The sequence below is a fragment of the Sceloporus undulatus genome, chromosome 4 (assembly GCF_019175285.1).
Source record: "Sceloporus undulatus isolate JIND9_A2432 ecotype Alabama chromosome 4, SceUnd_v1.1, whole genome shotgun sequence".
Classification (NCBI taxonomy): domain Eukaryota; kingdom Metazoa; phylum Chordata; class Lepidosauria; order Squamata; family Phrynosomatidae; genus Sceloporus; species Sceloporus undulatus.
In genome coordinates, this window is record NC_056525.1 from 237764038 (window position 1) to 237784032 (window position 19995).

A 19995-nucleotide genomic window follows, 5' to 3' on the forward strand; every position below is an offset into this window, starting at 1 on the left:
CTAATTATCTAAATAATGTCAATTTCATGCAAAAACAAAAACAAAACAAAAACAAAAAACAAATCTGGACAAGGACACTTCAGCAACAAATGTACTCATTTTCCAAATCATAACTGTATTTTTGAAAATGCTGTAAAATTTAAAGTGCACACATACCTCTGAAACAAATTTTGTTGTGGCATCACTTAAGGTTTTTAACATGGGTGTTGCTTCAGCATAAAATAAAGACATTCTGTTGGCCAGTTCATTATTGACTTCATTTTCTCCTTCTGCCTAACAAAAAATAAAAATCAGTCTTTATTGGTTCTGAATAGGCAAGCAATGCAAAGATGACAAAAAAAATTACTTTCTTCAGTTCAAAAGGGAGGCCACCTACTGGAACATTGTTGATTCTCATACGACTCAAAGTTCTTCTGTAGTAGCTGAAGTCGTTCTGAATTGCAGGATTTGTCATCTACAAAGGGGAAAAAGAAAGGATGAAAGATAAGTACAACCTGACAACAAACATATACACCTGATCTCATTCTAAAAGAGTCTGAGTTTTCAAACCAATGATGCTCTTGGAAATGAGGATTTGTATGTCTTCTAGGGTCTGCCAGTAGAGTTATACCAGGAGAGTGAAGATGGTATTAGGCCTAAGCCTGCATAGTACCGTGTTTCCCCCCCAAATAAGACACTGTCTTATATTTATTTTTCCTCAAGAACACACACTGTGGCTTATTTTCTGGGGCTGTCTTATTTTTATTAAGTATGGTACAACAATATACATTTATTCAAATATAGTTGTTGTCTTCGTCATAACTTTCCAAACCCAGAATTCCATCCTGAATTTCTTACAACTCGATTTCCTTTAGAACCATTGGCCCCAATCTTTCCGCTCCCTTCCATTCTGCGCCGGGCCTATCACTATGTCTTATTTTCGGGGTACGGCTTATGTTGCACAAATGCTTTAAAACCTTGCTACGGCTTATTTTATGGGTATGTCTTATTTTGGGGAAAACAGGGTACAAACAGAAGCTTGTATAACTGGCCTATCATATGTTATGGGATGCTAACCAAAATATGCATCAGCCAGCCTAGACAAGTGCCAGTTACTACTCCAAATAGGGCATGTAGCTCAATGTGCACTGCAAGTATATTAAACTATTCCTGTGTGTGAACTACAGAAACTTCTATTATTGTGACAAACAGGATGCTGGATTAGATGGGTCTCTCTGGTTTGAGCAACCAGGCCTTTTAAAATGTTTTGTGGCAATGGGACTAGCCTGAACCATCAAGTCTGAGGCCTCATGTTGAGAAAACTATTCTGGCTCAAGAGAGAGTGAACCTTCCTTGGCTGCCAATCAGCATCAGAGACTAAAAGGTGTTAAGGGATTTCTCTGGGAAACATCTGATGATTGATTGAGTATCATAATGCATAGTGTCATGTAGTTGCAGATGACTGGTGTTCATGTGATTGGTTAAGTCATTTTCTAGAATTATTCTGAATTTACCTTCAGCTCATCAAACCGAAGTGTAAAATGAAGGATTTCCGCAAACTGTTTCGCAAGAGCCTGCTCTCGCTCCAGGTGCTGTGTGGGAGAGTATGGCGTGCTTGTCAGGGCCCCAAGAAGACCTCGTAGTGCAGCTTCTACATTGGGGAAAAACATGGGAAACTGTTATATAAAATAGTGTCAACACTAAATGTCCTGGAATACAGACTGTTACAAGAACAGGCCACAATCCAGAAATTATATATAACAGTAAAAGAACATAGCCTACAATACTCCAAAAACATAAAAAACAGAGAAGAATGTGGGATGGTTCCAACAACATATGTTTCCCATATCAAACACAGGTAGCACATTATTCTTACAAGTCACTACTACAGTAAGTTAATCCAAATCTACCATGTTGAAGTTGTACTTGAGATTTTGGGATCCTGGTCTAAACAACCACATAATGATTCCTGAAATACATGGTGATTCAAAAAGAATGGTGCAAAACCAAATAAAAACCACTTTACTTTTGTACCATTCTTTCTGAATCATCCTGTATTATCTAGAATGTATATTCATGAGGTATTACTGCCCAAATTAAATACTGTTCAATGTTTGATCAAATATTGTTCAGAACGGAAACTATAATCAAGAAATCAGGAGACTAGGAATGGGAAGAGCAGCTACAAAAGAACTGGATAAGATCCTAAACTGTATAGATATACAACTTTGGTTAGAATTATCTAAGCCATTGTATTCCCCATCATCATGTACGGGAGAGCTGGAGATAGGAAGAAATCAACTCAATTGAAATGTGGTGCTGGAGAAGAGTGCTGAGGATCTCCTAGACAGCCAAAAGGACAAACAAATGGGTCCCTGAACAGTTCAAGCCTGAACTCTCTCTGGAAGACAAGATAATGACACTCGGGTTGTCATATTTTGGCCACATCATGAGAAGGTATAACCCATTAGAAATAACAATAATGCTAGGCAAGGTGGAGGACACACACAGCTAGACTCAATCAGGGTGGCCATGGGGACCTGAATCTTCAGGACCTGAGCAGAGCAGTTGAGGACAGGAGGTTAAGAAGATGTCTCATCCACAGGATTGCCATGAATTGAGGTCAACTTGAGGGCAGTTAACAACAATAGTTACTGTAGAGAGAGATCTTGTAGCACCTAACAACTACTGCCACTTACCTAGCCTTTGAGAAAATTCATAGAATTTCTTTAGTTTGCCCACTAGAGGGACAACTGCACCCCATGCCTTCTCCTGGAGCCTCTCATCAGCGGGATGCTGTATTGCCTGGGGGGGAGTAAATCCAAGGATATTTGCTTCATTATAAGATACATACATTTCTTTCCACATATATATTCACATACATGCAAAAGCAGGGATGACCAAATAATTTGACTACAAAACAGAGACAGTGATCTCATTCTGTGAGTTCAATGGACATTCTGTTAAGCAGTCTGACTTCAACCTGATGCCTTTCAGATGTGTTAGACTACAATTTCCTTCACATCACGACATATTGACTGAGGAAAATAAAAACTGTAGTCTGACACATCCAGCATGGCCCTGGTTGGAAAAGTAGCCTTAAAGATAAAGGTCCACTTACATAATTTTCACTGTACATGACAATATGTCCTACGTGAAAACTGAGCTCATTCCAATGGGAAAGGAAGAATGGAATGGAGGGGCACTGTATGATTTCCATATCAATGGAAAAGTGAATCCATTACAGGCTTTGGTCTTTACTTCAAAGGCAGTATACAAAATCTATATTTTATAGGCTGTCTACAAACCCTACATTTTAAAGACAGTATACAATGTGCTGAACTCTATCTTCAAAATAGGTCAAGTGCCTTGGACCATTCTTTAAAGCTCAGTCTGAAAGCTGGACTGGATTCAACATTCCACTAACATGAAATACTTCAGAAGCTCACTAGCAGCTGACAAACAAGTCTTGTGATACTTTCAAAGTTCTGTAATGCCTGATTAGTTCAACCTATTACCAGCAGCTCTCCAAGGTTTCTGACTGATGTTTTGTCCAGAGTTGCTGCCTGAATCCTTTTTAACTGGAGACATCAGCCTAAACCTAGGACCTTCTGTATGCAAGATCATGTTACATTATTAAGCAATGTTGTACAGTGGTACCCCGGGATACGAATTGATCGCGTTACGAAATTTCCGGGATACAAAAAAGTTCCATTGGAAAAAAACTGTTCCGGGATACGAAGGTTTTTTCGGGTTACGAATTTTTTTCGGCGCGAAATTCAAACGTGCGGCTTGCCAGCGCTAACGGAAAGCCCTTTTCGGCTTGCGAAATGCATCGGGTTACGAACACCGCGGCGGAACGAATTAATTTTGTAACCCGAGGGAGCACTGTATTCTGTTCACTGCCCCCACCCCAAACCTAATTCCAAAACATAAATTAACTTAGCAGTTCTTAAGGCATTCATCTGGAGGAAAGTGCCAATGTTATAAGTGCCAACGTTATGTATGACAATATCAAAGAATGGATTACAAAGACCCCATCCAGCAATGCTTTACCTCTCGTATTTCATGACCGGCTCCTCTATATGACTGCAAGTCTTCCAGGATTCCTTCCGCATCCTTTAACACTACATTAACTTGATTATAAATTTCTTTTTCTGATTCTGTAGGTTGAGCATCTAAACAATATGAGAGCATGTTAGTTCATATATACAGTTATCTGATTTTGAAATACATCTCTATCAATGCTGGACACAATTGTGTAAATAATATTTAAATGTATATACTGTATTTTAGTTGTTATAAAGGCATTTTTGTGATCTGTGTGTTTATATATAAATGCATTTGAAAAAGCTACCACTTGATCTACTTGTTTATACATAGCTGCCAACAGTTTGTTTAACCAGTTGGTTGATTTTTGGCTGCTGAAAAGCTGTTCTTTTGTCTCTCAAATCACTTTTGGTGAGTTTCACCCTTTCACAATACAAACAATGAAATTGATTTCAAAAATACAAAGATTGTTAGCTTTACAGGTTTTAGGAAAGGTGTTCCCTGCTCTATGCGTGAAGCAAAGGCCCACAGAATATTGTACATAATACCACAACTGTATACGTGAGAAATCCCATGTCAGATGTGAACTAGCAAATACACATGTACAAACACACATGACAAAATCCAAAGAACAGAAGTAAAGGCTAGCATACAGCCCCCCTGACCCTTTCAATGGTAAGTAACTTCCACTATAGGCTACAGATCAGTGGAAGAACACATGCTTTGCACACAGAAGGTCACAACTTTAGCATTTCCTATTTAAAAGATCTCTGGTAGCATCCTCCCTCAGACCTGGAAAACAGCTATCAGGTGGAGCTGACAACATTTGGCCATGTGGGTCAGTGGTTGGCTCAGTAAGAAGCAGGTTCGTATGTTCCTATGTTTAATTACAAAAAGTATGTGGATCAGGTGGCATTTCTGTAAACCAGGCTGAAGTTGAAAGGTGGCCCCTGGTGAGAAAGGGCATGTGACTACTCAGATAAAAAGAACTATATGTATCTCAAGAAGAATCTCAACATTAGGAAGAACTTCCTGACAAAAGAGCTGTCCAACAGTGGAACACACTCCCTCAGAGTGTGGTGGAGTCTCCTTCTTTGGAGGTTTGGATGGCCATCTGACAGGGGTGCTTTGACTGTGTATTCCTGCATGGCAGGAGGTTGGACTGGATGGCCCTTGAGGTCTATCAATGCTACTATTGGGCTATGATTGGCTTGTAGAAACAAGTTAGCCAAATAAGATAGTAAAACATTCCAATTCATGTGAGCATAGGATCTATTTTACTATAAAAAGACCTATTTTTAAAAACTAGAACTCAGAATTTTAAAGAACTCCTTATTCAGGTAATAGTGAAGAAAACAACAACATTGGATTCACTGGTCGCAATTTGATTACTGTACCTCAGGATAGTCAGCTGAAGTATGTACATGCCTTTGTATGTGGAAATGATCTATTACTTCAATCATCCTGGCAATCTCTAACTAACCAGAGTTTCCCCCGTTGTTCAAACTGGGAAGCTATGACAATCCGTTGAATATGCCCAGATCTTAAATTAGTTTGAAAACTTGGTTAAAGATTCAGGCTGCTCTAAATGATAAGCACCGTTTTCAAGATTGGATGAAACACCAAACCATGTTTAATTAGAGACTCCCTAGCTTACCAGGGGCTACTGCAATGCTATGCCATGGGTGAATAAAGCAGTTACTTTGCTTACTTATCTTTGCTTGCTAAGGCATGATATATATAATAGTACAAAGATGTGAGGGAAATCAAAGCATCAAGATAAGAAGCATATTCTTATGCTTAAATCTAAGGAGGCAAAGAAGTACAGATAACACATTAAATTTACAGAAGACTCTAAAGTTACATTACATACATTGTAATGGAGTAACATAACCACCAAGGCCCTGTTTAACCCACATAGGTGCTGCTACCTTTATTGTTACTCCCATATCAGTACAGAAGCAAAGAAAATCCCGCGCAACACACACAGTTTGTCTTAACACTGTGCTTCTATTCACTGGACTATTCATAGCATACTTAAAAACAGTTCTTACTTTCAAAATCGAGGAAAAAATTTGGTCCCTGCTCAAGATCTGTGCACGTCAAAACTTTAAGAAGGTTCCCCATGTTAAGGTATCTGTTGAGACAAGAAAGAACAAAGATACATTCTCTGAAGATGCCAGCCACAGATGCTGGCGAAATATCAGGAATAAACGTCAGGAATAAACATGGCCACATAGCCCAAGAAAACCACAAAAAACTATGGATGCCAGCCATGAAAGCCTTCGACTTCACAAAGATACATACTTTCTTTAGGAAAAAGGAACCAAATTAAGAGGCAAGAAAAACATGCAGGTTTCCTGGTATCCTTTCAGTTTCTGGCATGGCCCATTTAACTAGCTATTATATTGCAAGTGTTGATAACACAGAGGAAATTTTTGCCATAAGATACAGAAGATGAAAGGATTTCCTTCAGTCATCAATAACACAGTGTTCTTCAAATACAGTACTACGTTATTTGTTTCCTCAGTCATGTTTCTCGTATGCTCATAAATTCACATTTCACAAGTTCAGTTCTGTAGCAGACAGATTTAGTGCCACTTCCTTCCCTAGCTTCACTTCAGAAGGTATGTGGTTGGGAATGACTGTTTACATTTGCTAGGAACATACAATAAATACAAAGTGCTCAAAGTAACTGCCACATCAATATCTCAGTTCTGTGGTACATGAGAATGGGCTGGTTTGCAAAGCACCTGGTGATTCACAAAGCACACAAACGGAAAAGAGTTGATCTCCATCTAAATTGTACCTCTTCAGAAGTCAAGTGGTAACTTATACAGTGGGCCCTTGTTATCCGCTGGAGTTTGGTTCCAGGGCCCACTGTGGATACCAATATTTGCAGATGTTGAAGTCCCATTAAATACAATGGCATAGTAAAATGATGTGCCTTATATAATATGGCAAAGTCAAGGTTTGCTTGTTGGAATTTATATTTTTTGGAATATTTTCAATCTGTGGAAGCTTGAATCCGTGGATAAAAATCCGTGTTAGATATTTATTAATATTCCCTGTTAAGTATCAGATAAAATACACTCTTCTGTGTTATCAGATCTTTAATCAGTTTGTACATTTCACCACTAAAATCACTTTATTTCAACTGTGCAATGCACAGCATTTATTTTTTATGGTATGCTAGTTACATTTGTAAAGTGCTACGAGTCGATTAAGATGGATGACACCACAGAAATGCCTCATTTTAGATCTAAGAATCTCAAGTGCTAACAGTTTAACGAACTGTCAAGTTTGTGCTCCAAAGTATCACGTGGAAAAGAATTATATTCTTGGAAAGTCAGGGGACTATAGCTTGTACTGCACATGAAATCTTCTGTTCAAAGCGTAATTACTGATGTGTGAATGATGAATAACCTGGTCCTCCATAAAACCATGGAGGCTGCTTTAAGATTCTTTCAGTGAAAGCATGCATCAAAATGCTCTGCAACAGAAAGACAAAAATAACATGCCAAGACATATTTATGCCCTGAAATAGACCACAACATCTCCAAATCTTTCACCTGTCTGTGATCTGAGAGAAATGGAAAGAGAACACACAGCTTTTCAAAAGACTTCACACTTAGCAGCAGTCATTAAATTAAATGTAAAATTAGACTAATTAAAATGAGCTAATCTAGGAATTCCATTTTCTGAATGAGGTTTCGAAATCCAGATCCTACTGGCAGCAAACTCAAAAATGTACCTTGATTTTTGTGACAGAGAAATCCGATCATTTACCATGCTACTGAAGAACTCTGCTCAAATTCAAAAACAACACAATGCATTTGTAATCCACCTATATATCTGCATTTCTAACCATGTCTAAATTGACAGATGTTCTAACATCTAAAATCAAATCAAGTACAATTTTACTATACCATTAAAAGTTCAGGGACTAAACACCTAACACCAATAGATTCTTATTGGTTTTAAACCTCCTAGTACATTATCTTATGTAACTTCAGCATGGCTGTTGTTCATATCAATCACTGTGTCAGCTGACCAGATTTACATGAAGAGTAGCTTGAAAATATCTCCACAGTTTTAACAAAATTATAACCATTTTCAGAAGCACTGCTGCCCACATAACAGTGGTTAGACAGTTCCTGCTCTACTTTGAAACTCCTGCTCATGTTTTATTTTATTTTGTATCTCATACCACAGGAGAGAAGGGATCCCAAGTGTATGGCTATTTATATGGTACTGGTTCCAAGATAAAAGAGACAGCTTGCCACTATTATAGTAAGTAAAGCTTGGGATCATGCCACCTGTTCTTCATCTCTTATAAAAAGCATCTGTTTCCCATTTTAAAGGAAGAGTAAAAGCTTCTACATTTCAATACTGAGCTAAGCATATATCTATATGTAGGGAATAGTGGTTTGTACACTATGGCTAGAGGGAACAAGCCAAAATTAAGTGACCTCTGCCTTCTCTACATGATGAGTGGGGTCTGCCACATGAGACCAGTATGCTCCATTTACAAGTGTAAAAGAAAACCATGGCTTCCCTGTACATCTAAACAAGGTTTACAAATAATCCACTTAATAAGGAGAAGAAATCTCCTAACTGGCACCACTCTCTGGATGATCTTGTGATTTATCTTCAAGGCAACACTATGAAGGCATCAAGGCTAGGCAGCACCACTAAGCCTTTATCACATTTGGTCAACAACCAATACAAGCTTCCAAGAAATACAGGATATATTCCAGGGGTGTAAGAAACAAATTATTATTATTATTATTAACCTTTATTTATAAAGCGCTGTAAATTTACACAGCGCTGTACATACAATCTTTTTAATTGGAACGGGTCCCTGCCCTCAGGCTTACAATCTAAAAAGACACGACACAAAAGGAGAAGGGAGTGGGGGTGGGGAAGGGGATGAGGGCCAGCAGTTCCTCTCCACCTCCGAGGCCTGGACCAAGGCAGATGGACTGGAGGGAGGACTTGGCTTCTTAATGGATGGTTAATCTTCCAGGGAGGCCTGTTGGAGCTAGCCTGCCTCACTAGTAGGTTAATACATATAAAATACATAGCAATACAGGAAATGATTCAATAAAACAGGCAACAAAAGAACATCAAATAGCAAGTGACAATTATGCAATGTCTGGGAATGCTTCTCTGAACAGGATGGTCTTCGACTCTGTTTTGAAGCTGGTTAGAGAAGTGATGGCTCTTGCTCGCAGGGGAAGAAGGTTCCAGGAGTGAGGGGCAGCGAGTGAAAAGGGGCAAATACAAGATGGGGCAGAGGAAATCCTGGACTGAGACAGCAGACCTTGACTACCAAAACGGAGGGCCCGAGTGGGAAGGTGAGGAGAAATAAGGTCTGATAAGTAAGGAGGGGCTAGCCCATGGAGGGCTTTAAATGTCGACAGCAGGAGCTTATATTGAATGCGGAAATGTCCTGGTCTTATGAAGCAGATTGATCAAAACTGCATTGATCAAGCTTACTTAGCTGTCCAGATGTAACAGAGAAACAAGGAAAGGATTTCCCTCCAGCCCAGCCTTTTTCAACCTGGTGAAATCCATTTTGGACTACAATTTGTGTCACCACAGGCCATACTGGCTGGAATTGATGGAAATACTATAGGGTAATAATTGGCAGGGGAGAGGGTGAGGTTACATTTGCTCTTTCCAGCCTTCAAACAAAAACAAGTCAGTTGTGGTCATTATATAGATACAAAAGAAGCCACCACAAGAAGATAATACTGGTCTGTACAAAAAAATTGTAGGCATCTATATGTTCATTTTTTGATGGAACTCGAGGGAGGAATCATACTGAATCATACTGAGACATTCTTTAATACCTCGTCAAGTTGAATGGCCCTTTTGTTGACATTCAATAATAGAGGGCAAAATTATATGAATACCACATTCTACAACCACTACATTTTTTGAGACAACTATGAAGAAAAAAATCTTGAGGATTGTATTATTTTAGTCTTCAAGGAAGAGTGACTTACTTATTTCCCCCCTACTAAGGTGAAATACATTTATCTACTTATTTCACTCCTTTGCTTTTGTTTGCATGCTTGCTTTCATTGTTAAACATTATTTGATAAAGGAACTGCAGTCCAAATGCCTACAGCCATGTGAAGTCACACCATTAGTCAGACCAGGCTATTACAGCAAAGATCCCTTCTGGGGCCTAAAACGAATATGTCAAATTTAGATGCATTTTTTCTGGCTTCAGTTTCTAATTACTGTCTTTCAATAATTTCTTGACTTTTCTTGTTCAGCATCTTATAATCCCCCTTTCAGCATTTTTTAAGACATCAGCTTTCTCAGACCCTGTGAAACAGGTTGTGGGAATCACTAAGAACCACTGTTTCTAACTTGACCTACTTTCGTAGAATAAGACATACGGAACGCCACATTTGATTACAATGACTCGGTCCATTACAGCCTTATGGGGTTGTCTGATGCAAAGCACCATGTCAAAATCAGACAGGCGGAAAGCCGAGGCATATTTTCAAAACAAGATTTGCACGCATGGCCTTTACGCTAAAAACATCAGACACATTTCAGTTTGGGTTCAAGCCAGAAAAAAATGCAACAAAACTGCAGAATGTAATACTGAAAATGAAGAAGCAGAGATAAATCCCCTTAAGGATAAGGACATATTAATAACTATTTTGTTCCCAGCTGATGAACGAGACACAGACTCATGTGTCTTGGAGGTAAAAAACAAAACAAAAACAAGAGATAAAGAATTCCTGTTGTGCTTTTCCACTTGGAGAAACCACAATGTCCACAGAAGAACTTTTCAATGTATTACCATGTTGTGATCAGACCATTTTAAACTAAGAGAAGAGAAAAGGAACTTATGTTCAAGAAAAACTGTTTGTTTGCAAGAAATAATTAATTTGATTAAAGTTGCATTTCACTGCTGAAAGGGGATTGTAAGACATCGAACAAGAAAAGTCAAGATAGATTGCCACAAACCTAATATACAATAACAATGGTTGAAAACGCATATGAAGGCACTGTGTGTTAAAACAACTGCTACTGCAGGGAAAAAGTGAACTGAGGCCTTGGCCAGTTCTCATCATGGGAAAGCAATGCATGCAACAGCTGAAGTTCTCTCATGTAAATCAAAACATGCATACAGCCCTATTCACTAGGCTTACTTTCTCCCCTGTCCTATTATCGCCCCCCTGTAATTAATTCTGTAACAAAGACAAGTAAAAGAATGGTGCAAAAATTATTTCATGTCCAGACCTCCCACTCTCATATAAATGATAACATCACAATAGAGTGACCAAGTGTAGTGATGTTGGGCTAGGACTCTGGAGACCAGAATTCAAATTCTATAAACCAGTCATGTAAATCCACTAGGTGATCTTGGGCAAGGCACATCCTCCTCAGAGGAAGGCACTGGAAAACACCCTCTGAGGAAATCTTGCCAAGAAAACCCCATGATAGGTTCACCTTAGGGTCACTGTAAGTCAGAAATGACTTGATGGCACACAAGAAAATAAGAGTCCATACTAAGGTTCTGTGGCTGTGTACCTTCAAGTTGTTTCTAACTTACAGCGACCTTATTATGGGTTTTTCTTGGCAACTTTCTTCAGAGGGGGTTTGCCACTGCCATCCTCTGAGGATGAGAGAGTGTGACTTGCCCAATGTCACCCAACAGACTTCCATGGCAGAGCCAGGATTCAAACTCTTGTCTCCAGAGTCATTGTCCAATGCTCAAACCACACCAGGCTGGCTCTCCTTCCATAATAAGATGACACAGTCCAAATAACCAGATTAGTCCTCCTCCTCCAACTGTGCTTATTTTTGCCATTCTACCCTTCATTTATCTGGAATGCTATTATCTGTGTTTTCATCATTAACTTAGAATATAAACTGATACCAGTTTAAATAAACATATTGAATAAATGGGTACCAGTTTAAACAAGCACGCCAGGCTTACATAATAAGGTGGATAACCATCCAGGAGTACATCAACATCAGCTATGCAAATGAAATTGTTTTCCATGTGGATCTTGCAAGTGTCTCCCACTGAAGACCCACATGGCTCCATCTTTGTTTGGTTTTTGCCATTTAGTAACTAAATACCATAAAGGCACAAAACCCCATCTGATCTTGGAAGCTAAGCAGGGTCAGCCCTAGTTAGTACTTGGATGGGAGACTGCCAGAGAATATCTGGTGCTGTAGGCTATATTTCAGAGGAAGAAACTGGCAAAATCACCTCTGAGTATTCCTTACCTAAGAGAACCCTATGAAATTGATGGGGTCATAGTAAATCAACAGGCAACTTGAACACATTTACATGCAACATCAATTTTTTACTCTAGCCATTTCCTGAGTTATTTTCAGATCTATCGCTGTGTTTTAATAAAAACATGGTGACCTTGTTGGTTAAGGACAGGTTGCATACCTATAACTGGGGTTCTTCAAATAGTCATCCATGAACTCATACAAATGGGTTATCTGCTCTTACACAATGCATCATTCTGAAATGCAGCCACAGCTCTACTAGAGCAAAAATACCAGCTTTTTGTCAGTAACCCCATCCACCCTCTGGGTGCCTTATAGCCTGGTTTCTGCCTAAATTCAAACTGGTTAGAAAATGTTATGGAATTAGCCTCTTTAGATAAACTGTCAGACCTGGTAAGAAATAATTCAGTGGAAATGTTTAAGAAAACATGGAATCCATTTACAGAGTATATTAATCAGAAAAGAGGAGATATCAGTTGTGCAGGATTTAAAATATAAGATATTTTGGTCCATATTATTTTTATTATACTTTGTGATTATGAAAGAAAAGTTAATAGTTCTTGTTATTATAATTAGAAGTTAAAATGAAATGTACAAGAAGATTAGAGAGGAGAAATTATATATTAATTTAGAAAACAGATAGAGGGAAGCAGGAAGTCAAATTTTTGTGTATTAGTTGTTTTGTACAGTCGGCCCTTCTTATACACTGATTTTTATACACGGATTCAAGCATACACGGTTTGAAAATGTTCCAAAAAAGTATAAATTTACCTTGATGTTCCATTTTTTATTAGGGACACCATTTTGCTATGCCATTATACTTAATGGGACTTGAGCATACAGGGATTTTGTTATACACGGGGGATCTTGGAACCAAACCCCAGCGTATAACAAGGGTCCACTGTATTTGGTCGTTTTGTTTTGTGAGTTTGATTTGTCTATTCATGTTTATTTGTGTTTGTTAATAAAGAAATTAAATTTTAATATTTTTTAAAGAAAGAAAAAATATGACCTTCCTTCAAACATTTAAATAGGGCTATCATATCACCTCTTAACATTCTCTTCTCCAGGCTAAACATACTCCAGGCTCCTAGGTCATTCCTCATAAGGCATGGTTTCCAAACTATTCACCATTTTGATCATCCTCCTCTGGACATACTCCAGTTTCTCAACATCCTTTTTGAATTGTGGTGCCCAGAACTGGGTAGTCCAGGTCATGCCTGACCAAAGCAAAATAAAGCTCCACTATTAAATCCCTTTATTTAGACACTATACTTCTATTGATGCAGACTAGAATTGCATTGGCCTTTTTAGCTGCCGCATTACACTGTTGACTCATGTGGTCTACTAGGATTCCTAGATCCCTTTCACATATAGTCTCCTTAAGCCAGGTGTCCCCCATCCTAAATCTAGGCATTTCATTTTTCTTCTTCCTAAGTGCAGTACCTTACATTTCTTCAAGGTGACAAGGAAAATCCACAAAAACAGAGACACAATCCCTGCACATGAAGAGGTCTAAGTAGATCTTTCAATAGTGAACTGTCAGCACCGATACGGCTTTCTTTCCTTGATATCTTTGGTTTACTGCAACCTGCACTCTTCACTATCTTCTTTACAATCTAATAAAATGTAAAAGCAGGATGTACTTTTTTTTGAAGGAAATATTTCTCTGTACGCAAGCTTTCATTTTACGTGTCAAGTATAAAGATGAGATAGTTGTCCCACATGTGAAGTTATTACCCCAAGGTACCTGATGCAGATTTTATGACTTTGGAAGCAAGATCGTAACAGCTGCATGCAAAGTAATTGATGAAAGCCTGCTGAATTTGCATAATGTATCCAAAAACATGTACATTTTTAACACAAAATTCCAAGCCCCTGGGCTGAATGACACTGAAAGCACCGTCCAAGTATATTAGACCAACAAGTCAGTCTAAATACTGAAATAAAAAGCACTAAGTGCAAGACAACTGAGGTGGGGAACAGAAAAGAACCAGAATTTAGTAACATTGGTCCCAAACAGACAGGCCAAAATAAAGCTGCTTCGGGTCTCTTTGGAGGTACGCTCTTTAAATGAGACATGCATCTTAAGAAGCCAGAAGTTGCACCAAAGCTGCACTCTAGTCCTTACGGCTGGAACGTGGCTTTGGTGTGGCTTCCAACCTCCTAGGATGCATCAGGGACGTAGCTAGGATTTTAGGAAGGGGGGGGGGTCCAGACTAAGTGCCACCATTATAATGGGGCTTGAGTGCTGCGCCGCCGCACTCAAGCCAGAAAGAAGCGCCAGAAGAACATCAAATAGCAAGTGACAAAGTATCTGCAATTCTGGGAAGCTTCTCTGAAAGGAGGTCTCGACTCTGTTTTTGAAGCTGGTTTAGAGAGGATGGTCTTGCTGTCGGGGAAAAGGTTCCAGGAGTGAGGGGCAGCGAGTGAAAAGGGGCAACTACAGATGGGCAGAGAAATCCTGGACTGGGAAAGGAACCGCTTGAACTAACCAAAACGGAGGGCCCGGAGGGAAGGTGAGAAAAGAAGGTCGATAAGTAGGAGGGGCCTAGCCCATGGAGGGCTTTAAATGTCGACAACAGGACTTATATTGAATCGAGAAATGGTCCTGGTCTTTGAAGCAGGTTGATCAAAACTGCATTGATCAAGCTTTCTAGCTGCCAGATGTAACAGAGAAACAAGGAAAGATTCCCTCCAGCCACAGCCTTTTTCACGCTGGTGAAATCCATTTTGGCTACCTTTTTGTGTCACCACAAGGCCATAACTGGCTGGAATTGATGGGGCATACTTATGGTAATAGTTGGCAGGGGAGATGAGTTTACATTTTGCTCTTTCCAGCCTTCCAACAAAACCAGTCAGTTGTGGTCATTATATATGACAAATAAGCCCCACAAGACGAAATACTTGGTCTGTACAAAAATTGAGGTATCTATATGTTCATTTTTTTTATGGAACTCGATGGAGCCTCAGACTGAATAGCTAAGAGACATTATTTAATAACCTCGTCAAGTTGAATGGCCCTTTTGTTGACATTCAATATAGGGGCAAAATTATATATAGACCCACATTCTACAACCACATACCATTTTTTGAGACAACTATGAAGAAAAATCTTTGAGGATTGTATTATTTTAGTCTTCAGTAAAGTGACTTACTTATTTCCCCCTACTACTAAGGTGAATACATTTATCTACTTATTTCCACTCCTTTGCTTTTGTTTTTCATTGCTTGCTGTCATTGTTAAACATTATTTGATAAAAACTGCAGTCCAATGCTACAGCCATGTGAATCACACCATTAGTCGACCAGGCTATTACAGCAAAGATCCCTCTGGCTAAAACGAATATGTCAAATTTTAGATGCATTGTTTCTGGGCTTCAGTTTCTAATTAAACTGTCTTTCATAATTCTTGACTTTTCTGTTCAGCGTCTTATAATCCCCCTTTCATCAGCATTTTTCTAAGACATCAGCTTTCTCAAGACCCTGTGAAACAGTTGTGGGATCACTAAGAACCACTGTTTCTAACATGACACTACTTTCGTAGAATAAGACATACGGACGCCACATTTGATTGACAATGACGCGTCCATTACAGCCTTATGGGGTTGTCTGATGCAAAGCACATGTCAAAATCAGACAGGCGAAAGCCGAGCATATTTCAAAACAAGATTGCACGCATGGCCTTTACGCTAAAAACTCAGAACACATTTCAGTTTGGGTTCAAGCCAGAAGAAAATGCAACAAAACTGCAGAATGTAATACTGAAAATGAGAGCAAGAGATAACCCCTTAAGGATAGGACATATTAAAACTATTTTGTTCCCAGCTGATGAAAGAGACACAGACTCATGTGTCTTGGAGGTAAAAACAAAACAAAAAGCAAGAGATAAAGAAGTCCTGTGTGCTTTTTTTCCACTGGAGAAACCACAATGTCCACAGAAGAACTTTTTCAATGTATTACGATGTTGGTGATCAGACCGTTTTAAACTAAGAGAAGAGAAAAGGAACGTATGTCAAGAAAACTGTTTGTTTGCAAGAAATATTAATTTGATTAAAGTTGCATTTCACTGCTGAAGGGAGTATAGCATCGACAAGAAAAGTCAAGATAGATTGCCACAAACCCAATAACAATAACAATGGTTGAAAACCGCATATGAAGGCACTGTGTGTTAAGAAACAACTGCTACTGCAGGGAAAAAGTGAACTGAGGCTTGGCCAGTCTCATCAGGAAAGCAATGCATGCAACAGCTGAAGTTCTCTCATGTAAACAAAACATGCATACAGCCCTAGTCACTAGGCTTACTTTCTCCCCTGTCCTATTATCGCCCCCGGTAATTAATCTGTAACAAGACAAGTAAAGAAGTGGTGAAAAAAGTGATTTCAATGTCCAGACCCTCCCACTCTCAATAAATAATAAACATCACAATAGATGTGACCAATGTAGTGATGTTGGGGCTAGACCTCAGGAGACCAGAATTCAATTCTGTAAACCCAGTCATGTAAATCCAAAAGCCACTACAGGGTGCCATCGGTTCGGAAAAAAACGCCGCGCAACGACCCGAAAGAACCCGAAGCCGAATGCCAGAGGGCGCTAAGGGAAAAAAAGGCCGCGTCGGGCCCCAGCCGCTCTCCAAAACAGCGCCAGGGCGGAACCCGAAAAAACCCGACCAGAAACAATAACCCGGGAACGAACCCCGAAAATAACCTGGGAACGACCCGAAGGTACCACTGAGGTACTTGGGCAAAACACCTCCAGAGGAGGCACTGGAAACACCCTCTGAGTGAAACTTGCCAGAAAACCCATGAAGGTTCACCTTAGGGTCACTGTAAGTCAGAAATGACTTGAAGGCACACAAAAAATAAGAGTCCATACTAAGGTTGCTGTGGCTGTGGACCTTCAAGTTGTTTCTAACTGTACAGCGACCCTATTATGGGTTTTTTCTTGGCAACTTATCGTCAGAGGGGGTTTGCAACTGCCATCCTCTGAGGATGAGAGAGTGTGAACTTGCCCAATGTCACCCAACAAACGTCCATGGGCAGAGCCAGGTTCAAACTCTTGTCTCCAGAGTCATTGTCCAATGCTCAAAACCACACCAGGCTGGTCCTTCCCCATAATAAGATGACACAGTCCAAATACCAGATTGGCCTCCTCCTCCAACGTGCTTATTTTGTTTGCCATTCTACAACTCTACCCTTCATTATCTGGAATGCTATATCTGTTTTCATCTTAACTAGAATAATAAACTGATACCATTTAAATAAACATATGGAATAAATGGGTACCAGTTTAAAACAAGCACACGCCAGGCGTTACATAATAATGTTGGATAACCATCCGGATAACATCACATCAGCTATGCAAATGAAATTGTTTTCCATGTGGATCTTGCAAGTGTCTCCCCTGAAGACCCACATGGCTCCATCTTTGTTTGGTTTTTGCCATTTAGTAACTAAATACCATAAAGGGCAACAAAACCCCATCGGATCTTGGAAGCTAAGCAGGGTCAGCCCGAGTTAGTAACTTGGATGGGAGACTGCCAGAGAATATCTGGTGCTGTAGGCTATATTTCAAGGAAGAAACTGGCAAAATCACCTCTGAGTAGTCCTCACCTAAGAGAACCACTATGAAATTGATGGGGTCATAGGAAATCAACAGGCAACTTGAACACATTTACATGCAACACATCAATTTTTACTCTAGGCCATTTCCTGAGTATTTTCAGATCTATCGCTGTTTTTAATAAAAACATGGTGACCTTGTTGGTTAAGGACAGTTGCACATACCTATAACTGTGTTGTTCTATCAAGTCCATCCGTGAACTCATACGAATGGTTTATCTGCTCTACACAAGCATCATTCTGAAATGCAGCCACAGCTCTACTAGAGAAAAATACAACTTTTTGGTCAGTAACCCCATCCACCCTCTGGGTGCCTTATACCTGGTTTCTGCCTAAACGCAGACTGGGTTAGAAAATGTTATGGAAGTGAGCCTCTTTAGATAAACTGTCAGACCTGGTAAGAAATAATTCAGTGAAATGTTTAAGAAACATGGAAGCCATTGTACAGAGTATAGTTAAACAGAAAAGAGGAGATATCATTGTGCAGGATTTAAAATATAAGATATTTTGGTCCATATTATGTTATTATACATTTTGTGATTATGAAAGAAAAGTTATAGTTCTGTTATTATAATGAGAAGTTAAATGAAATGTAACAGAAGAAGAGAGGAGAAATTATATATTAATTTGAGAAACAGATAGAGGGAACAGGAAGTCAAATTTTAATTTTTTGTGTATAGATTGTTTTGTACAGGTCGGCCCGTCTTATACACACGGATTTTTTATACACGGATTCAAGCATACACGTTTGAAATGTTCCAAAAAAGTATAAATTTACCTTGATGTTTCCCATTTTTTAATTAGGACAAACAGAAAAAACCATTTTGCTATGCCATTATACTAATGGGACTTGAGCATACAGGGATGTTTTTATACACGGGGATCTTGGAACCAACCCCTCAGCGTATAACAAGGGTCCACTGTATTTGGGTCGTTTTTGTTTTGGAGTGTGATTTGTCTATTCAGAGTTTATTTTGTTTGTTGTTAATAAAGAAATAAATTTTAATTTTTTTAAAGAAAAAAAAATATGACCTTCCTTCAACAATTTAAATAGGGGCTTCATAGACACCTAACATTCTCTTCTCCAGGCTAAACATATCCAGGCTCCTAGGTCATTCCTCATAAGGCAGCGGTTTCCAACCTATCGATGCACCATTTTGATCATCCTCCTCTGGACATACTCCAGTTTTCTCAACATCCTTTTTGAATTGTGGTGCACAGAACTGGGTAGTCCAGGTCATGCCTACCAAAGCAAAATAAAGCTCCACTATTAAATCCCTTTATTTAGACACTATACTTCTATTGATGCAGACTAAATTGCATTGCCTTTTAGCTGCCGCATTACACGTGTTGACTCATGGTCAACTGTGGTCTACGAGGATCCTAATCCCGTTCACATATAGTCTCCTTAAGCCAGGTGTCCCCCATCCAAATCTAGGCATTCATTGTTTCTTCTTCCTAAGTGCAGTACCTTACATTTCTTCAAGGTGACAAGGAAAATCCACAAAAACAGAGACCACACCCTGCACATGAAGAGGTCATAAGTAGATCTTTCAATAGTGAACTGTCCAGCACCCGATACCGGCTTTCTTTCCTGATATCTTTGGTTTAACGCAACACCTGCACTCTTCACGATCTTCGTTACAATCTAATAAAAGGTAAAAGCAGGGATGTACTTTTTTGAAAGGAAATATTGCTCTGTACGCAAGCTTTCATTTTACGTGTCAAGTATAAAAGGGAGAATAGTTGTCCCACATGTGGAAGTTATTACCACCCCCAAGGTACCTGATGCAGATTTGACTTTGGAGCAAGATCGTAACAGCTGCATGCAAAGTAAATTGATGAAAGGCCGCGGAATTTGCAAAAGGTATCCAAAAACATGTACATTTTAAAACACAAAATTCCAAGCCCCTGGGCTAATGACACTGAAAGCAACCGTCCAAGTATTAGACCAACAGTCAGTCTAAATAACTGAAATAAAAAGCACTAAGTGCAAGGCAACTGAGGTGGGGAACAGAAAAGAACCCAGAATTTATAACATTGGTCCCAAACAGACAGGCAAAAA

At 39.2% G+C, this 19995-nt stretch overlaps 1 protein-coding gene across 4 annotated transcripts in view; it reads right to left on the reverse strand.

Annotated features, from left to right (window-relative positions):
- CYRIB (CYFIP related Rac1 interactor B) overlaps window positions 1-19995 on the reverse strand; it is an 85860-nt gene that overhangs the window by 12242 nt on the left and 53623 nt on the right. For all 4 annotated transcript variants that reach the window (XM_042464204.1, XM_042464203.1, XM_042464200.1 and 1 more), the window contains 6 exons: window positions 6084-6166; window positions 4036-4157; window positions 2679-2784; window positions 1494-1630; window positions 377-454; window positions 157-273 (listed from right to left, as the gene is read on the reverse strand). In XM_042464204.1, the coding sequence (XP_042320138.1) occupies window positions 157-273; window positions 377-454; window positions 1494-1630; window positions 2679-2784; window positions 4036-4157; window positions 6084-6156 (633 nt within the window). In that variant the 5' untranslated portion in view covers window positions 6157-6166. The remainder of the gene's footprint in view (window positions 1-156; window positions 274-376; window positions 455-1493; window positions 1631-2678; window positions 2785-4035; window positions 4158-6083; window positions 6167-19995) is intronic.